Source organism: Protopterus annectens, chromosome 1.part1, assembly GCF_019279795.1.
Source record: "Protopterus annectens isolate FY-2018-M chromosome 1.part1, PAN1.0, whole genome shotgun sequence".
Taxonomy (NCBI): Eukaryota; Metazoa; Chordata; order Ceratodontiformes; family Protopteridae; genus Protopterus; species Protopterus annectens.
In genome coordinates this window covers 847,259,281-847,277,846 of record NC_056726.1, presented here as the reverse complement: position 1 = coordinate 847,277,846, position 18,566 = coordinate 847,259,281, and the positions used below count along the sequence as shown (strand labels likewise).

The 18,566-nt window shown below is 40.3% G+C and overlaps 1 protein-coding gene across 1 annotated transcript in view; it reads left to right on the top strand.

The window, feature by feature from the left end:
- The window catches only part of LOC122815150 (probable E3 ubiquitin-protein ligase HERC1), a 5,886,073-nt gene that overhangs the window by 2,890,162 nt on the left and 2,977,345 nt on the right, over positions 1-18,566 (top strand). Inside the window, exon 30 of the mRNA XM_044087407.1 lies at positions 2,408-2,574. Coding sequence (XP_043943342.1) covers positions 2,408-2,574 — 167 coding nt within the window. The remainder of the gene's footprint in view (positions 1-2,407; positions 2,575-18,566) is intronic.

The following is an 18,566-nucleotide window of genomic DNA, read 5'->3' as shown; positions in this document are numbered from 1 at the left end:
AAGTTGTGACAGGAAAGCTTGTCCTGTAATCTGTCTAATACTAAGGGACATGTATAGTCATCTTTGTATCTGACTGATCTGACCCATTATTAAATACCATACTATATTTTGTAGTCTTCAAACACATCATCTGAAAGAACATGAAAAGTTGCAGACCCTTATTATAAAAATTATAGGGTTGGAAAATTTGAAATATTGAGACAGATTTCTGGAATTGTCATTATGTTCTGTTTCTTGAAGGTTATTTAGAAATGACCTGTGGTTGACATATAAGGTAATGTCTTATTCAGTTTGGTGTGAAAGTCTGTGTCTGGAATGCACTGCTGGGGGAACTAACACTGGGTGTGGAAACCTAAGACTAAAAATAAATAGTAATACCAAAAGAGTGACAGATGTGTTTAACTCTACTGTCCAATATTATGGAATAAGCTTTCTTCTAATACCAGGCTAAGCCATTCTTTAACTTCCTTCAGAACCTGGGTCTATATTATATCCTTGAAGAGGCGTTCCATCGAACGCCTCTTCATCGACCCTTAAACCGGGAAATCACAAAACAGTGAACATTCACATCAGCGATTTCCTTCCCTGGTGAAGAAATCGCTTGGCCATCCCTGTTAGTTTGCCGTTTTCCCCACTGTATTGCGATCTTGGAGTTGGTATATTTAGTTAGGGTGTGTGGAGGGTGCAGCCCCCCACTTTGTAATGTTTGTAGTGATGTGTTTTTCTTTTTAGGGCAAGTGATTTTTTTCCCAGTGAAAGAAATTGCTGATGTGAAAGTTCACTGTTTTGTGATTTCGCAGTTTAAGGGTTGATGAAGAGGCATTCGATGGCATGCCTCTTCAAGGATATAATATAGACTCCAGAAACCATTTTTATGGATATATGTGAGGCGGAAAATATCAACATGAGGCTATGGCATCCAAACTTCTTGAAGCCCAGTAGATTGCTAGTTTTCTATTCAAACCTGTAAATTTACTCAAGCAGTATCTTCCCAAGGCTTCTTTGTAAGTGTATTCATCTGCATGTCATTGTACCAGAGATGAGTTACCTGGGCTGTTTGCATTTGTAATATTTTGTCTGTTGCCAACCTGTGATTATACAGTATAAATGCAAGTACATCATTATTCACTGCCTTGGAAGTATTAAATCACTGGAGAAAATCAGTACAGCTGGTGCTGCATATATGTAATTAATACTGAAAACAAAAAATAAATATGTTGATATGGTAAGTACCTCATGCAGCTGCACTTTCTTGCAGTATCCTTTAATGAAACCTGTTGAGTGCCTTTGTCTACTTTCAGATAGTGCACTGAAAGAATAGTCATGCAACTGCTTGGAAGATTTGCTTCTAAAATAATAAAAACCCGATAGTCACCCAGAGTTCCAAAGGGGTGAATTAATTTACAAGGAGTGCCCACTGCAAAAAAGAGAGTACCTGCTCATGGCATGTAACTGGCATGCCAACAATAACAAAAAAAAATCCATTCTGGCACTGTTTCTTTCACTTGTTAACTCAGCATCAAGACCAACTGTTTTCATTATGATGAAGGAGAATTTGAATGCAGTTCATGGAGTAGTTGGGGGTTCTTTGTCTTTTTACTATTTCTTCCTTATTGAGCAATACAAAAGTCTACATAGCTTTTTATGTACATGTGTTTTACATTTTATCTACTCTGATACTTAAGTATTTAAATACCTTGTTTATTCAGTGCTTCAGTGAAAAGCATTGCCCATTTTAGACAACTTAAAAGTAATCACACTTTAAAGCATAAATTCTGTCTGTGTGTGGTTGTGGTTGTATGTGCATGTCACTTTGTGAATATTTGTGTATACACGTATTGTCACTTTGTGAATATTTATGTGCACGACTGTGTGTGTGTTAGCCTAAATGAAGTGGGCAGTAGGGGAGGTGGCACTACATTTCCAACTAAAATTTCATAATTCTACATCTGTTGCGGTACAACCTGTATTAAAAAATGTGGAGGATAAGCTGTTTTGCATCATAATCCATTGCATAATAATTATTTATTTTAATAATAGTGAATATGAAAACCTCTATTGATCGTTTGTTTCTAATGCTGTCTGGGGTAGGTGCTACTCTGAAATAATGGACCTTACAGGGATGGTGAGGCCTGTGGTCAGACTATTATTTTCCTATATCACATAGCCTTGTGGGGGATAATTGTTGCTTACAGCATTTTTTCTGTGTAAGTCTTTATTTTTTTCTGTGATCTGTTTTGTTGGGTTAGCAATTAGTGATTCTGGCATGAATTAGCAGAATAAGTATAGTGAGAGAGGAAAGTCTTAAAGCATTGCTTGTCGTATTTGCACTTTGACTAAACAAATCGAGTATTGCTGTTATTTCTTTCTTTTCATATTTAATATTATTGATCTTCCTTCCTTGCAGCTCTGATGCTGACATCCTGCCTTCACATATTGTCCAGGCATTGCTGGATGTACTTTGCCTGCAGTTTCAGTGCCTTCTACAAGCAGTATATGCAGAGGAGATGTCAAGTCTTAGCAAAAAAGAACTGAACATTTTATTATCTGGGGCACCAGGTGCTCCTCTACCAAGTAAGGAAATTATAAAGCACGTATTCAGATAATAGTGCACTTATCTGTTTCATAGAGTTCTTTCTCTACATTCTTATAGCATGACTGATATATTTAATGCAATAAAATATTTAGAGTTATCCTTTACAGAAGTTTCTCAAGATATTACATATTTAATTTGATACTTTTTCCATTACATTTTATGATCATCTGAAGGGTTAAATTCTGTTTAATTATTTGTTATTAGGGCAGTTGTAAAGATGTTTGTCTTGCCCACAATAGTATAGTTCATTGTGTCACAGTAGCATGATAAGGGCACTGTTTTATTGTGTGTTGCATGGTTTGATAAAAACATTGTGGAAAGCATGCAAAAGCATGAATGTTAAAACAAATATTCATTCCATATGTCGAGTGGAATTCTATCATGTTAAGACTTCACAGAGGTGCTAGCAACACCGTCTGTTAAGTCCATTGATGCAGTTTTTTTGTCTTCAGAATTGTTTTTACTCTTGTTACTTGAAAACTGTGCCAGAATTTCCATACAAGCTTACTAAGCCTTTGGTAAATAGTGCAGGCATATTAGTTTTTATTTAATATTTCACAGACACTTCTTAATTATTGTGATATCTGCTGTTGAATTTAGTATGAGCATTAGATAGCACCACATGTACTTGAAAATGTGTAGAATTATTTAACTGATTATGTAGCCAGTAAGGTGATAGTTTTTGGTATTTGCACATTTCTGAACCCACTGTCTATGTATTATAGCATGGTATAACTATACAGTGTTTTCAGTCGAGTCTTTGCATATTCAATTCTTTCATAACTAGCAAAACTTTATGCCTTATGTGACTGTAATAAGTTCTGGCATGAGACAGTACAGTTGGAGGTTGCAGGTTGTTAACACGGAGCATGAAATGCACACAAATCAGAGGATTTTTTGGCTGCGTTCGGTTTCCTTGCATATTTATTAAATACCAGAAATGAACGTTAAAGAAATACAAAGTAAGTAATCTTGAACATGCAATATAGTCATACTACACAAAGTTTTCTACTATGGATCATTCATTTATAGTGCAGCAAAAACACAACTCACTGAGCATACCTGGGCATGAATTCAGTCTGATGGAAAAAATGTGTCTTTTGCGTGGTACTGGTTTCCAGAATCCCCATATGGGTGAGCAGGCCCCTATCCTTGAACTTGCACATACCAACTCCATGGTCACACCAGTAGAAAGAAAAAGGAGATCTTTGAAAACAAAAGAATCATTAACACTGAGCACAATGAAACCATGCCTTTAGTGATCTCCTATGGAAAACAATGATTTGGGACTTCAGCACTGGCAAGTTGTACATAACCAGAAGGTCTCTTAACAAGTTTGCCCTCAGCAAGGTGTAGGGAATCCTATAGTACATTATAATTAGATTGTCAGTTATAATATGAGTTTAGTACATGGAGGAATGGCTAGACAGAGGGACCGAGCTAGTAAAAGATGTGCAGCAGGTAAAGGTGATAAAGAATAATGAGGAAAACGTACTCACAAGCGAGGAGAGTGTGTTGAGCAGATGGAAAGAGCACTTTGAGGGGCTGATGAATGAAGAGAATGACAGGGAGAGAAGGTTGGATGATGTGCAGATAGTGAATCATGACGTGCAGTGGATTAGCAAGGAGGAACTAAGGACAGCTATGAAGAGGATGAAGAAAGGAAAGGCTGTTGGTCCAGATGACATACCTGTGGAAGCATGGAGGTGTTTAGGTAAAATGGCAGTGGAGTTTCTAACCAGATTGTTTAATTAAATCTTGGAAAGTGAGAAGATGCCTGAAGAATGAAGAAAAAGTGTTTTGGTACCGATTTTTAAGAATAAGGGTGATGTGCAGAGCTGTAGTAATTACAGAGGGATTAAATTGATCCATCACAGCATGAAGTTATGGGAAAGAGTAGTGGAAGCTAGGTTAAGAAGGGACATGATGATTAGTGATCAACAGTATGGTTTCATGCCGGGAAAGAGCAGTACAGATGCGATGTTTGCTCTGAGAGTGTTGTTGGAGAACTACAGAGAAGGTCAGAAGGAGTTGCATTGTGTTTTTGTAGACTTAGAGAAAGCATACGACAGGGTGCCTAGAGAGGAGTTGTGCTATTGTATGAGGAAGTCGGGAGTGTCAGAGAAGTATGTAAGAGTGATACAGGATATGTACGAGGGTAGTGCGACAGCGGTGAGGTCTGCGGTGGAAGTGACGGATGCATTTAAGATGGAGGTGGGATTACATCAAGGATCAGCTCTGAGCCCTTTCTTATTTGCAGTGGTGATGGACAGGTTGACAGATGAAATCAGACAGGAGTCCCCGTGGACTATGATGTTTGCAGATGCCATTGTGATCTGTAGTGAGAGTAGGGAACAAGTGGAGGAGACGCTGGAGAGATGGAGATATGCTCCAGAGAGAAGAGAAATGAAGATCACCAGGACTAAGACAGACTATATGTGTGTGAATGAGAGGGAGGATAGAGGAATGGTGAGGATGCAAGGAGCAGAGGTGGTGAAGGTGGATGAGTTTAAATACTTGGGATCAGTAGTTCAGAGTAATGGTGAGTGTGGAAGAGAGGTGAAGAAGAGAGTACAGGCATAATGGAGTGGGTGGAGAAGAGTGTCAGGAGTGATTTGTGACAGACGAGTACCAGTAAGAGTGAAAGGGAAGGTCTACTAGAGGGTAGTGAGACCCGCTGTTATATGGGTTGGAGACAGTGGCATTGACAAAAAGGCAAGAGTTAGAGCTGGATGTGGCAGAGTTAAAGATGTTAAGATTTGCACTGGCTGTGACAAGGGTGGATAGGATTAGGAATAATTATATTAGAGTGTCAGCCCGGTTGGAAGTTTTGGAGAGAAAGCCAGAGAGGCAAGATTACGTTGGTTTGGACATGTGCTGAGGAGGGATGCTGAGTATATTGGGAAAAAGATGCTAAGGATGAAGCTACCAGGTAACAGGAAAAGAGGAAGGCCTAAGATAAGGTTTATGGATCTGATGAGAGTGGACATGCAGGTGGTTGGTGTGACAGAGAAAGATGCAGAGGCAGGAAGAAATGGAAACAGATAATCCGCTGTGGTGACCCGTAGCGGGAACAGCCGAAAGAAGATGATGACTACATGGAGGACTGTGGTTACGCTCTGATACTTTGAAAAAGAGAAATCAGTCAAGTGCTCCTGTAGAGTGAGATCCAATCTTAACAATTGTTAAGAGTAAGTTGTAAAGTTGTTAAGATTGGGTAAAGCTCTAGGCAGTGAAACATTACAGTAGTGATCAGCAAACAACAGTGGCAGAATTAAAAACAGGTTTCTTTCTGCTTGCTGTATGTGCCAGTAATCTCCCTAACTTTTTGACAGCTCTTGTTAAGTGATTTACTGCTTAGAAAACCAGCAAAACTCTGTGCATTTTTTTTCTGTAATCGTTGTACATAGAGCAGATGAAGTTCCACGGACTGCAGAAAGTATGATTGGATCACCGATAGTAACACTATATTATGTCTTTTTGACATAGATGCCAAGATTCACCTTTCATGGTGAATTTCTTGGCATCCATGTCTCAAACACATTATACTGTGGTTATGATTAGAGTCCCACTTATAATCCATTTCTTTTGAGGAGCTGTATTAAGTACGTTCAGCATGAGAGCAAGATTAAAAGTTTAACCCCAATTAATACAACTGGTGAACAAAAATGCATCATGTTTCAGTTGCCAGGCTGATCATATTAATAATTTTTGCTTGCAGTATGGATGCATGGGGAATTGATTCGGGGGGTGGGGGGAATTCATAAAGGTTATTTTGTTAAAGTTGCAGCAAGCAGTTTGCCACAATGTATAAGAATTGTTTTTTTAACAAAAATGTGAGCACAGTAGCGCTTCGTGCAGGCAGGGTATCAACTATAACAACTGTTTGCTAAAGTTTAAAAGAAGTTATTTATATATATATATATATATATATATATATATATATATATATATGTATATAATTTTTTTTTTGTTTTTTGTAATTAAATGTGAAACATAACCTGAATGGCTAAGCAGGAGGGAAGGGGGCGTGTTGTGTATCTGGCTACAGGGTTGGTGTGCCAGTATAAGGAAGGGCTTCATAGGTTCATAGGTTGGTACTAGGCTATCAGCCCTAGGGCCTATACAAGCCTAGCCATAACAATTCCCTGGCTATTTCTTCCCACATTATTTACTTTCCTGGACCCCTGTCTAGCAGGGCGACTGACGTGATCCCTGGGGTGAATTTCCTTTCTCCCATCCAATCGTCAAGGTTCCTCTTGAAGAGGTCCAAAGAGGCACTCTGCTTGACATGTATGGGCAATCTATTCCAGAGTCTGGGGAGTCTCTGGGTCAGGAACCTATCCCTCCAACATGTTTTGTTTATTGTGATGACAAGGTTTAGATCCCTGGAGCGTGTAACTTTGAGGGATTGGGATTTCTTTAAGTGTAGCATGTCCAACAGCTCTGGGTTTGACATGGCCTTGTATGTTAAGCAGAGATCGCCTCTGAGTAGACGATATGCGACAGAGTATAGCTGGAGTTTTTTAAGGCGGTCAGCGTAGGGCATCTGCTTTAGGCCTGTGATTCTTTTAGTGAGGTATTTCTGAGGCCTTTCCAGTTGTTGCAGATGTCTTGAGAGGTACATACCAAATGGGGCGTTGTATTCTATAATGGCTCTAATGAGGGATGAGTACAGTGGGACAATGACCTCCTTTTTTCTGGATGAAAAGCCCTTTGTGATGAGGTGTGCCACATAGAAGGATTTCCTGACTGTTGTGGCGATGTGGTTATCGAAGGTGAGACCACTGTCCACCTGTGTCCCTAAGTCTCTTATCACACTTTCTGTGTTTACTGTACTGGCACCTATATGGTAATTCATGGATACATGTTTTTTCCCAAAGGGGATAACAATACATTTCTTGGCATTGAGCTTGAGCCCATGGCTCTGGCACCAAGCACCTGTTTCTGTAAGGCCCTTTGTAGAGTATCCACATCATTTGGGGATTCAATAATGGCTCCCAGTTTGCAGTCATCTGCAAACTTTGTTAGCCAGAGTCCCTTAGTGTTGACCTGTACTTCAGAGAAGTAGATGCCAAACAAGAGCGCCCCAGGACTGAACCCTGAGGTACTCCACTTGTCACTTGTCTGGAGCTGGATTTGGAGTCGGCTACTTTTACAGTGTGGGTTCTATCAGTAAGCCATTTAGCAAACCATTGGGTGACATAGGGATTAATGCCCAACTTAGTAAGTTTATCTATGATTCCATAGTGGGGGATGGTGTCAAAGGCCTTGGCAAGGTCTAGATAGGCTGTGTGGACCACCTTACCCTTGTCCATGGCTCTGGAGACTGATTCAAAGAAGTCAATCAGGTTCAGGAGACAAGATCGGCCCTTCACAAACCCAAACTGGGTGGGGTCCAGTGTTTGAAGGTTGCCAATGTCTTTGTTTATAAGTTCCATGATAATACGCTCCATGGCCTTGCAGATAAGGCTTGTCAGACTGATGGGACGGTAGTTTCCGGGATCCAAGGTGGATCCCCTCTTGTGGATTGGGATAACTGTAGCTCTGTGCCACTCAGTGGGCACGAAACCTGAGGTGAGGCTATGATTAAACATGACACTTAGGTGAGGTGCCAGTTCATATTGTAGTTCATGTAGTACACAGCCCGGGATGTCATCTGGTCCCATGGATGCTGTATTCTTGGCTTTAGAGAGTGCATTTTGTACCTGTGTGGCCGTTATTACTGGAATTTGGCAATCTTCCGGTATTGAGATGGGCCATTTAGGGGTGAGAGTGGGGTGAAGTTGGCACTGAATCGATCTGCCAGGATATTGGCAATATCCTTCAGATCAGTATATTTAATGCCATTCTGTTTTAGCTCAGAGCAGATCTGAGCATTGCCATTTAGATTCTTGACATAATTATAGAATGCTTTGTGGTTGTCTTTGGAATCTTTGGCAATTTTATTTTCGTAACTAGCTTTGGAGGATTTTATGAGGCATCTCAGTTTCTTACTGAGGCTAGTAAGGAAGTTTTTTGCATCCTGGGATTTTCCTCTTTTCTGCAAAAGTTTCTTCCTTTTGTTGTAAAGTTTGTTTATGGCAGGGGACCACCAGATTGGCTTCCTTCCAGAAGAAGAAGTAAATGGAAAAGGGTTTCTAGTTGGCACCAAGAGAACCAGCACCCATTCAGGGCTAGTGTTTCTCTGGTTCTACAGTATTTGTGTAAGTTACTATGCTGTGGCCTGTCATACTCCTCACTCAAGGTTCATTTGTTTTCTGTGCCAACATGCTTGCCCGTAGATCCTCCTCTTTCAATGTAAGCTCATGTGAAAATGATTTTGGAAGTGATGTTGCATAAGAAGGCTGCCAGGAAATGGGTGGCTCCTCCTTGGGATCTTAAGTTAATTTAGACAGCTGTACTTTCCTCTGTTTGGAAGAACCTCTGATGTTATATTTTGAGCCTTGGAGGTTTACAGTTTGCAATAGGGTTCTTGTTGAATCCCACCCTGTTTTTTTTAATACTGTTTCTGTATTAATTATTTAATTTCCTCTTCTCCAACAGTAGACCAGTTTCTTACTTTACTCATTCACATTCTTATTTGCTAGCATTTCTTCTCCATCCCCTTCTGTATGTCCTCTGTTACTCTTCATGCACTGCCATAAAGTTATCAGCTAGTTGTTAGCAATCATTTTCAGCTAGTCATCAGGTAACTCATAGTCTTCATGTGCTGTTTCAATATAACAGCAAATCTTAATATTTGGGTTGAAGCTTGCTTATGCCATCTTCATCAGCTTTTCAGATAGCAGCATGTTCCCTATGAATTCTTAAGCAAACTCTGTGGCCGTATTCCATTGCTTCTTGGAAGGTGTGTAAAGCAGATCCCTTACAGTGGTATTATTAGACAAGCCACAAGATTAAGAGTGTTTTCATCTGTATAGTGGTCATGCATATTCACTGTTTTTTTTTTTTTTGGTTAAATAAATAATACTTTGCCCCCCACCCTAACAACCCCTTCTGATCATCTGGCTAATCACCATGATTCTGTCTGTTCATTTCAACTAGGCAAAAATAAGTAGTGAGGCAGTTGTCATTCAGGTTGCTATCAAATTATTTTTTTTGTAATCCACTTGACATTCCCACTGCTGATGTCTTTACATGCTTAAATGCTCTGTGTACAGTGAGCCTTTTTATATGTCACCCACTTCCATCAGGGACGTAACCCCTCAAATGGTCGTACCCTCTTTATAGGCAGGTACAGTCATGTGATCTGTATTCCCACATGCTATTTTAACACTAGTATACACCCAAGGCATGTACACCTCATACTCCTTCCCTGAGACAGGTGAGCACATATCACCCCTCTTCACTCCTCTCCTGTCCTTTGCCAGATCTTCCAGTACCAAGCATTCTAATCAAACCATGACTTTTTTCTTATGTTCAGGACTTTATCCTTCTGTGCTACATCACCGACTGATTCAGTCTTGTTAGCAACTCTTCAGTCAAGTCTTTAAATGTTTTGAAAACTGTCATTGTGGCAGGCCATAACTAATGTTTTAGCCATAGTTTTTTTTTGGTAAACTGTTATCTTTATTGCACCCATGTAACATTTATAACATAATTTGTTATAAATCCTATTAATAATATCCATTTTGTATATACTTTTGTGTAAATTAGACATTTTAGTGTATATGTTGTCATTTAGATGCTTAATCTGTCAGATGGAATCATTTAAGGCACCTGTATTAACTTTTACATTAACAGGTAGTTAGCTATTATTCAGTCTAAAACATACTAAAAAAACTTACTTAAAGAGACCCACTAGTGTTCTGTTAACTTTTAGAGAAGATAAACTTAAATTATACCTACTTTCACTTTCCTTAAAGTATCTTGTTAACCCAAGCTGTTGTAAGTTACTAATTATAATTGTTTCATATCTGTTATTGTTGTGTGCATTTATCTTACTAACTTATCATTGTAACTAAAAGTACTACCCTTATAGATTTTTCCATGTCAGCCACCTTGTACATACTTGTCCCACAATATTTTCTTAGTAAAGTGAGTCCCTTTCCATTGTAGCTCATCCATGATTTGTATAACCTTAACCACTGTCACAGACTTTTGTCTTGTTCTGTAGGTTCATAGGTATCTACTAAACTAACAACAGCTAGGACAATTTTAACACTAGCCATACATGACAAATTTCTGGCAGGTTCTGGTACCCTTTATATGTGTAAGCAGGGTCTTGGGAAATGAAACATTTGCAAGCAGAGGCCTGGAAGATGAACCTTTTACAGGCTGTCTTTGTCCATTAGAGATATAGATGCCAAACCAGGCATGAATTCCCTATTCCCCATCCAGTTGCCAAAGTTGTAGTTAAATTGAGTTAGGGAGGAACTCTGCTTCACATGAATGAAAGGACCAGTTCCAGAGGAGGGCTAATCTCTGGGATACATACATGTCTCTCCATCAGGTCCTATTTATATCACAGGTAAGGTTTAAGACTTTAGACTGGGTAATTCAGGTGTTGTTTGTTTTGCAGATATGCTAAAGGTCCATCAGAGTTGGAGTCTGATGATATCTTATATGCTAGTCTTAGATCTCCCTTGTAGGAAGCAGAATACAAGGATATGGGTTTGAGGCAGTCTACATAGTAAATGTTGTTTACGCCCTGTGGTCTTTTAGTGCAGAACCTCTGTGGACATTCCAGTCACTGGATGTGCTTGGTTAGGTACATACCAAAGGAGGTGGTGTACTTAGTGATGTATATGATTAATGCTGACTATAGTGGAACAGTGACCTCCTTGGAACTAGATGCCATATCTTTGTTTATAAGTTGCACAACAAATAATGATGTGCTGACTACCATAGATACATAATGGTCAAAGGTTAGATAACTGTCTATGTGTATCCCCAAATCCCTGACTACTGGGTTGACTGTTAGGGGTTTGTAGTTAATATGATGGCTACTAGGGGAAGAAGTCTTCTGCCAAAATACTATTATGTATTTCTTGGGAGTACGTTTTAGCCCATGACTCTGACACTAGTTATTTGTTTGTGTCAGCCCTTCTTGGTGATCATTAATACCAGTGATGGATTATATGACTGCTCTTCTGCAAATTTGGTCAGTCAGAGGACTGTGACATTAGCCTTGACTTCAGAGAAGTAGATGCAATAAAGGAGTGGTCCTAGGACTGATCCCTGAAGGACTCCCCTGGTTACTGGCCACTTTGTGCAGGTGGATTTCCCAATTCTAACTTGCTGGGTCATGTCTGTGAGCCCTCTGAAAATATCTAATTTGCTGAGATATTAGAAATCCTTAGGCAGATGGGTGGCTGGCAGCCCACCAACCCTACTGAAGATTAATTGGTTCTCCTTTAGGGTCCACCTCTTGGGTGTCTCCGCCCTTCGATGAGCTCATGAAGTTGGTCTCACGAATGGCGTGGGAGTCTCCAGACACCATAGGGCCTGTCCCTAGGAGGCCTAATAAATTTATTTCTGCCTCTCAAGGATAAGTTTTTCCTCACCAAGGGAGTGCCAATTGATGCCATGGTGGTGGTGGCGGCAGCCACAGAAAAGGAGATGTCAGAAACGTCTTCCTCTATCCATCCTCCTGACAGCGACTCTACGATCATGGATAGGTACGGGAAGTGCACATACAGTTCAGCGAATTTTGCCATGCATTCACTGAACTATCTCACACATTTTACGAGACAACAGAGACCCCCTTAAAGAGCTTGGAGATGCTCCTCAGGGTACACTTGCTGCAGGAGGTAGCTTGCTACCCTCAATTCCATAGTGAACTCGTCCATGCTCCTCATTTCATATGCAACTGATGGAATGAGTAGGGCAGTGAGTACAGGAATTGCTGTCAGAAGACATTCCTGGATGCACTTGTGTTCCTTCATGGAGCCCTTTAAGTCGTCCTTTGTCAACACCCCTTTTGATGACTTGTCCCTGTTCGGGCCCAAAGTTAAGGAACCTGACCAGGTGTGAGCAGGAAGGAAATACTCTGTCTGCCATCGGAGTCCATTTTCCCCCCGTACCAGACCCTAACCCAAGGGTCAAAAGGGAGGAAAGATGTAGTTCCGAAAAGCCCAAGGAGCCTTTCTGGATACACGTGGTGAACCCCCCACCAGGGACAGAGGAGGGACAATAATGAAAGACTCCGCCCTCACTGCAGAGGGGGTCCGCAAAACCAGGGCAACAGAGACCAGTTCTTTGGGAAGCCCTACTAGCGCTCCTAAAAGGAGGCCCGACTGTCCTACTCTGGAGGCAGTCGGGGGGTCGCTTATCTTTGTATCCAGACACCTGGCTCAAAATAACAAACGACAACTGAGTACAAAGTATAGTTTCCAGAGGATATTTCATTCCTTTCACCACTCCCCCACCATTGGCAACCAAAATCCCAGACGTTCCACCCAGTTACAGGGAACAAGCAACAGTAGAGGTCCAAACGTTGCTAAGAAAAAGAGTCGTCCAACCAGTCCCAGCAGACCAGACAGGGTCTGGAGCTTACTCAAGATTCTTTTTAGTTCCAAAAAAAACAGGGGACTGGACCTATTTTGGACCTCAGCAGACTAAACAGATCTGTCAAGAAAGAGAAGTTCCGGATGGTCACGCTTCAGCTGATACTTCCCTTTTTAGGGAAAGACAATTGGATGTGCTTGATAGATCTACCGGATGCGTACTACCATATAAAAATGGCCAGACCATCCAGGGATCATCTGCACTTCCAGCTTTCAGCCAATCATTACCAGTTCTGAGCCCTGTCCTTTGGTCTCACTAAAGCCTCCAGAGTGTTCACCAAATGTATGGCAGTGGTCACGGCTCACCTGAGGCGTTTAGGATTCCAGGTGTTTCCATACTTAGACAATTGGCTCCTCACCACCACCACCAGGCATCAGCTAATACAAGCCAGGGACACCACTCTTACTCTCTGCAATCATCTGGGCATTACCATAAATTCAGAAAAATCTTCCTTGTCGCCATCGCAAAATATTGTTTTTATCGGAGCAGAATTGAGCACCACCACCACCACTTTAAAACTTCCAGCAGAAAGAGTATTACTACTTCGTCAGCAGGTCCACAACATCATATCCAGAGACAAGGCTCCAGCATCAGAAGTGCTAAAGTTGTTAGGCATGATAGCAGCTGCAATATTAGTGATACTGTTGGGTCGCATGCACATGCGGATTCTACAATAGCTGCTATTCACTCAGAGGTCTTACCAAGAGCTCCCAATGTCTCATCACATAATTATCAGAAACACTTGCAAAAAAGATCTTCGGTGGTGGTTGACCTCTCTTCATGTAACAATAGGTCATCTTTTTATACTACCCTCACCAGTGGCCACAGTGACCATGGACACTTCCCTGATAGGGTGTGGGTGTATTTTCAGGAAGAACAGCCCAAGGCACATTGACCAAACATGAGACACATCTGCATATCAATGTCCTAGAGATGTGAGCGGTACATTTGGCGTTGCAGTACTTTCAGGACTCTCACCTTCTGGGGACAATTGCATTTCAGATGGACAGCATATCAGTGGTCTGGTACTTGAACAAGCAAGGAGGAACCAGGTCTTACCCCTTTGTCACGAGGCTCTAAGAGTATGGCAGTGCTTTCTGATAGCAATGCACATCCTGGGGAAATCCAACGTGATTGCAGACAAACTGAGCAGGGCAGTGTTGTTGCCTCACAAGTAGTCCCTCAAAAAAGAGATAGCGGAGAGAATATTCCACAGGTGGGGCCAGCCTTGATGCACTCATATATGATTGGCCTCTGGGTCTCCTCTATTGATTCCCACCAATTCCCTTGATACCCAAAGTACTACAGAAAGCACAAGCCCTGGGAAGGACCATCATTCTAATATCCCCTCATTAGTCTCATCAGATTTGGTTCCCCTTCCTTCGACTGTTGGAAGAGTCTTGGATTCTGGACCTAGTTCCAGACGTCCTGACACGTTCGTCAGGGTCTCTTCATCCCTCTCTTTAGTCCCTGAAATTGACAGCTTGGCTGCTCCAGTTCCCAACATAGCCAGGTTCCATAACCTCTCAAACGAAACCTACCATATTTTGATATCTTCTCATAAGTCCTCCACTAGAAAATTGTACCTTAGCAAATGGAGAAGATTTTTTATATGGGTTTCTCAAAATAACATTGATCCCTATCAAGCCCCCATTTCCTCAGTCTTAGAATTTTTGACAATGCTTTTCAGTAAAGGAGCTGTGGCCACTACAGTTTGGGAACAGCTGGCAGCCATCTCTAATTTTCACCTTGGCTTTGAAGGATTGAACATAATGTCACACAAGCTATCTAAAGCATTTCTCAAAGGGACTTTCCATCTCAGACCACCTGTGAAGTCCCCTTATACTCCATGGAACCTAAATTTTATGCTTTCTCGCATTATCCTCCCACCTTTCGAGCCTGCTTCCACATGCGATTTGAAATATGTGCCTTGGAAAACTATCTTTTTAGTAGCCATTACATCTGCCCGTAGAGTATCAGAGCTACAAGCCTTGTCCAGAGTGTCCCTGCGAACAAATCCTTCATTTTTACCTAAAGTTTGTACTGAAGCTAACCTGAACCAGATCATAGAGTTACTAGTGTTCTTCTCCAAACATACCAACAACTTTGAGTATATGCTGCACAAACTAGATGTTCATAGACAACTCAGATTTTACCTAGATAGAAGAAAAGAGTTCAGAAAATCAGAACAAATTTTCATTTTCTTTTCAGATTCTAGGAAAGGTATGCCAGTGGCAAAAACAACACTATCTGGATGGCTATCTGATTGTATCACCTGCACTTATTCAGCTGCCAACTTACCCTAACAGCATAAAATTAAGGCTCATTCTACCAGAGCAGTGTCCACATCTTCTGCCTTTTCTTCTAGGCTTCCTATAGACAACATTTGTGCAGCAGCCACTTGGTCAAGGCCTCATACCTTTATCACTCAGTACAAAGTTGACAGGGCCTCCTTTGGTTCTACTGTCCTGGAAAACATACTCCCGTGAGCCACCCAAGAAAGTTGGTGCTTGGGATGCTACCCATCTGTAAGAATGAATGGCGAGATAAAACAACTTCACATAAAGAAGTTACGTACTCACCATAACATTCCACGTGAGTTGTTCATCTTGCCTTCCTTCTTACTTCCTACCCTCTCCAGGGTTTTTCGAGGACCGAGATACTAGTTTTATCCTTGTTGCTCAGTCTTTCTATGGGTTTTCTTCTAAAGAGTGATAGAACGGCACATGGTATTATTAGACGCAGCAAACAAGATCTGAGGTAATTTAAGGTGCATCATGGGATAGGGACTTGGCCTCGAGCTGTCTGAAGACCTTAAGCTTTGTAGTAGGTCGAATCAGAGCCAAGGAGCGAGATGAACAACTCACATGGAACGTTATGGTGAGTACATAACTTCTTTTTTATATAAATGAAAACAAACCATATTGACATAATTTTAGTTGCAAACATTATACATGACAAACCAGACTGTCATAATTTTAGTGCAAACATTTTCTAGTCATTGTCAATCAAATATTACATAGCTCATTCAGAGCATGTCTTCTTTTGAACGTCTTTCCTCCTCTACATGTATTGTTCCCACAGTTCCCATTTTATTTCTATGTAATTTGCTCTTACCCTTTTGTAAAGATTCCATTTCCAGTCATCTCATCTTTGTTACTATATTCACTACTTGGATTTCCTTTTCCTAGTAATTACTTTGGCAGACACCATAATTAGACTTAGCAAGGCCTTACTTTGTCTAGGCAGTTCCAATTTTGTATCATAGCTCAAAAAATCATTTCCTTAGTTACACCAAGTTGTTCAACCAGTATATCTGACAGAGTAGTATGCAGGGAATTTTTAAATATTGCCACTTATTACCACTCCTAGAAAATATGTTCCCATTTACCCCTTTCTTCCCCATCACACCTCCAACATTTGCTGTCTACCTGAGGAAACTTTCTTTGGAGTCTACTTTGGGTATAAAAATACTTATGTAAACACTTCCAAGTAAGATCCTAAATCTTCTAGACTTTGTTGCATATTTGGGAAACATACATATATCCCCTGCTGTCTCTTTGTGAATTGCTTATCCAGTCTCTCTTCCCAATCATTTCAAAACTCCTCTGATTGATTATTATAGTTATCATGCAATATTTTGTTACTGTACTAATTATTCCTTTTTTAACAGCAGCTTCTGTTCTAGATTCTACTGAACACTCTACCAGTGCTGGCCTTTCACGTAGGTCCCCCCTATTTCTTTCTCTTTGCTTATACTCTATCAATCCTTGATAGGGATAGCAGTCTCAAGTCTGCAGTCCAAATACATTCTTGTCCTCTTCTCATTCAACAATTTCTATTTTTTCATTACCCTGCATTTTTATTTTAGTTATTACTGGTGTATGATCTGAAATAGTTATTGGATGCATATCAGAACTTTCAATTAAATGCCCATGTTCCTGTGAATTTTAAGTCCAGTCTAACCTAGCCCAGGTTTTGTATCTTGGGGAATTATATGAACCTTCACTCTGAACCCCTACTACTGAATTCACATCTTCCATGCCAAATATTTTTATAAATTTCTTAAAAAATCTACCATCCTTTGTTATGTTTTCCCTTCTGGGACCTCAGACACATCTTCACTGCTGTAAATCAAATGTCAGTCCCCATCTGTAAGTACTATTCCCTGCTGAAACCTGATTATTTCTCCCAGAATTTTCTTAAGCTCCATTATAGCATTTTTAGATGGAAAGTAAAAATATGCTAGTGTAATATTCCTCCCTTGCCAGTAGCCCCTTAGCACTACAAACCTGCCATTATTATCTTTTTTATCCTGTTCTGTCACTATTGGAGCTCCTCTTGCAGTTAATACAAGTAGTCCCTTTTTTGATTTGTCTTGGGTATTCCTCTGAATAACCGTCCTGAAACCTTTCTTTATCAAATTCACATGTTCAGTTCTTTCCAAATGTATCTCCTGTAACATAGCTATTTGCACACTACATTTTTAATATAACTCATTATTCTTTCTTTTTTGTATATATCCGTGAGACAGTTAACATTTAAAGATAATGTAGAAATTATTATTATATTAAAAAGTTATTGTTCCTACCTTTTATGTAGTTACAGCTTTTGTGTTACATGCATACACCAATGTTTGGCAGATTGATCTTTTATACAGTTGTTTTTTTGTCATATCCATTTGAGCCTATGTCACATCTTACAAAACTGTTTGTTTTACTGAAAGCCCTCAAAAAATACATCCCCAATACATCCCTAAAATGTATTAACTTAACACTAACACACAAAACTTTATGTATCTTCAGATATTGACGTTTTACTCTCCTAATAGGAATAATTGTTCCAAACTGACATTCACGGTCCTAGACCTGGGTTAACTTAAAAGGAAAGTTATCAGTGCTAAAACCCATGGCACAGCCTGTGCTTTCTACTAAGTGCGGTCTGATTTTGTCATATGTTTATTTCTCTCCCAGATTAGGAAAATGATTGAATGTGTTCAGAAAACATCACCTGTTAGTTTGTTTGCTCCTTACATTTTCTAAATATCCCAATTCCAGTTGTTTTATGTCTGTTACTGTATTCACTACTTTTAGTAAGGTTAGTACAGTTGGTCTAGACTTTGATTTCCATTTTCTAGTAATTGCTTTTTTGGCAGCCATCATAATTAGACTCAGCAGTGCTTCACTATGTCTAGGTAATTTTGATTCTGTATCATAGCTCGAAATAATCATCTCCCCAGTCAATCCAATCCAGTCACTAGCATCTGTGACAGAGGGGTCCGCAGGGAATCCCTAAAGTCCGCCAGCTCATTACACTCCCAAAACAAATGTTCCCAGCCCCCTCTTTCTTGCCCATCACACCTCCGACATAATTACCATAAGCTTCTTATCAGATTGGATCTACTTCTACAAGACAGGGAGAGTCTGATACACCCTACTCCCATAAGACAGGGGTAGTT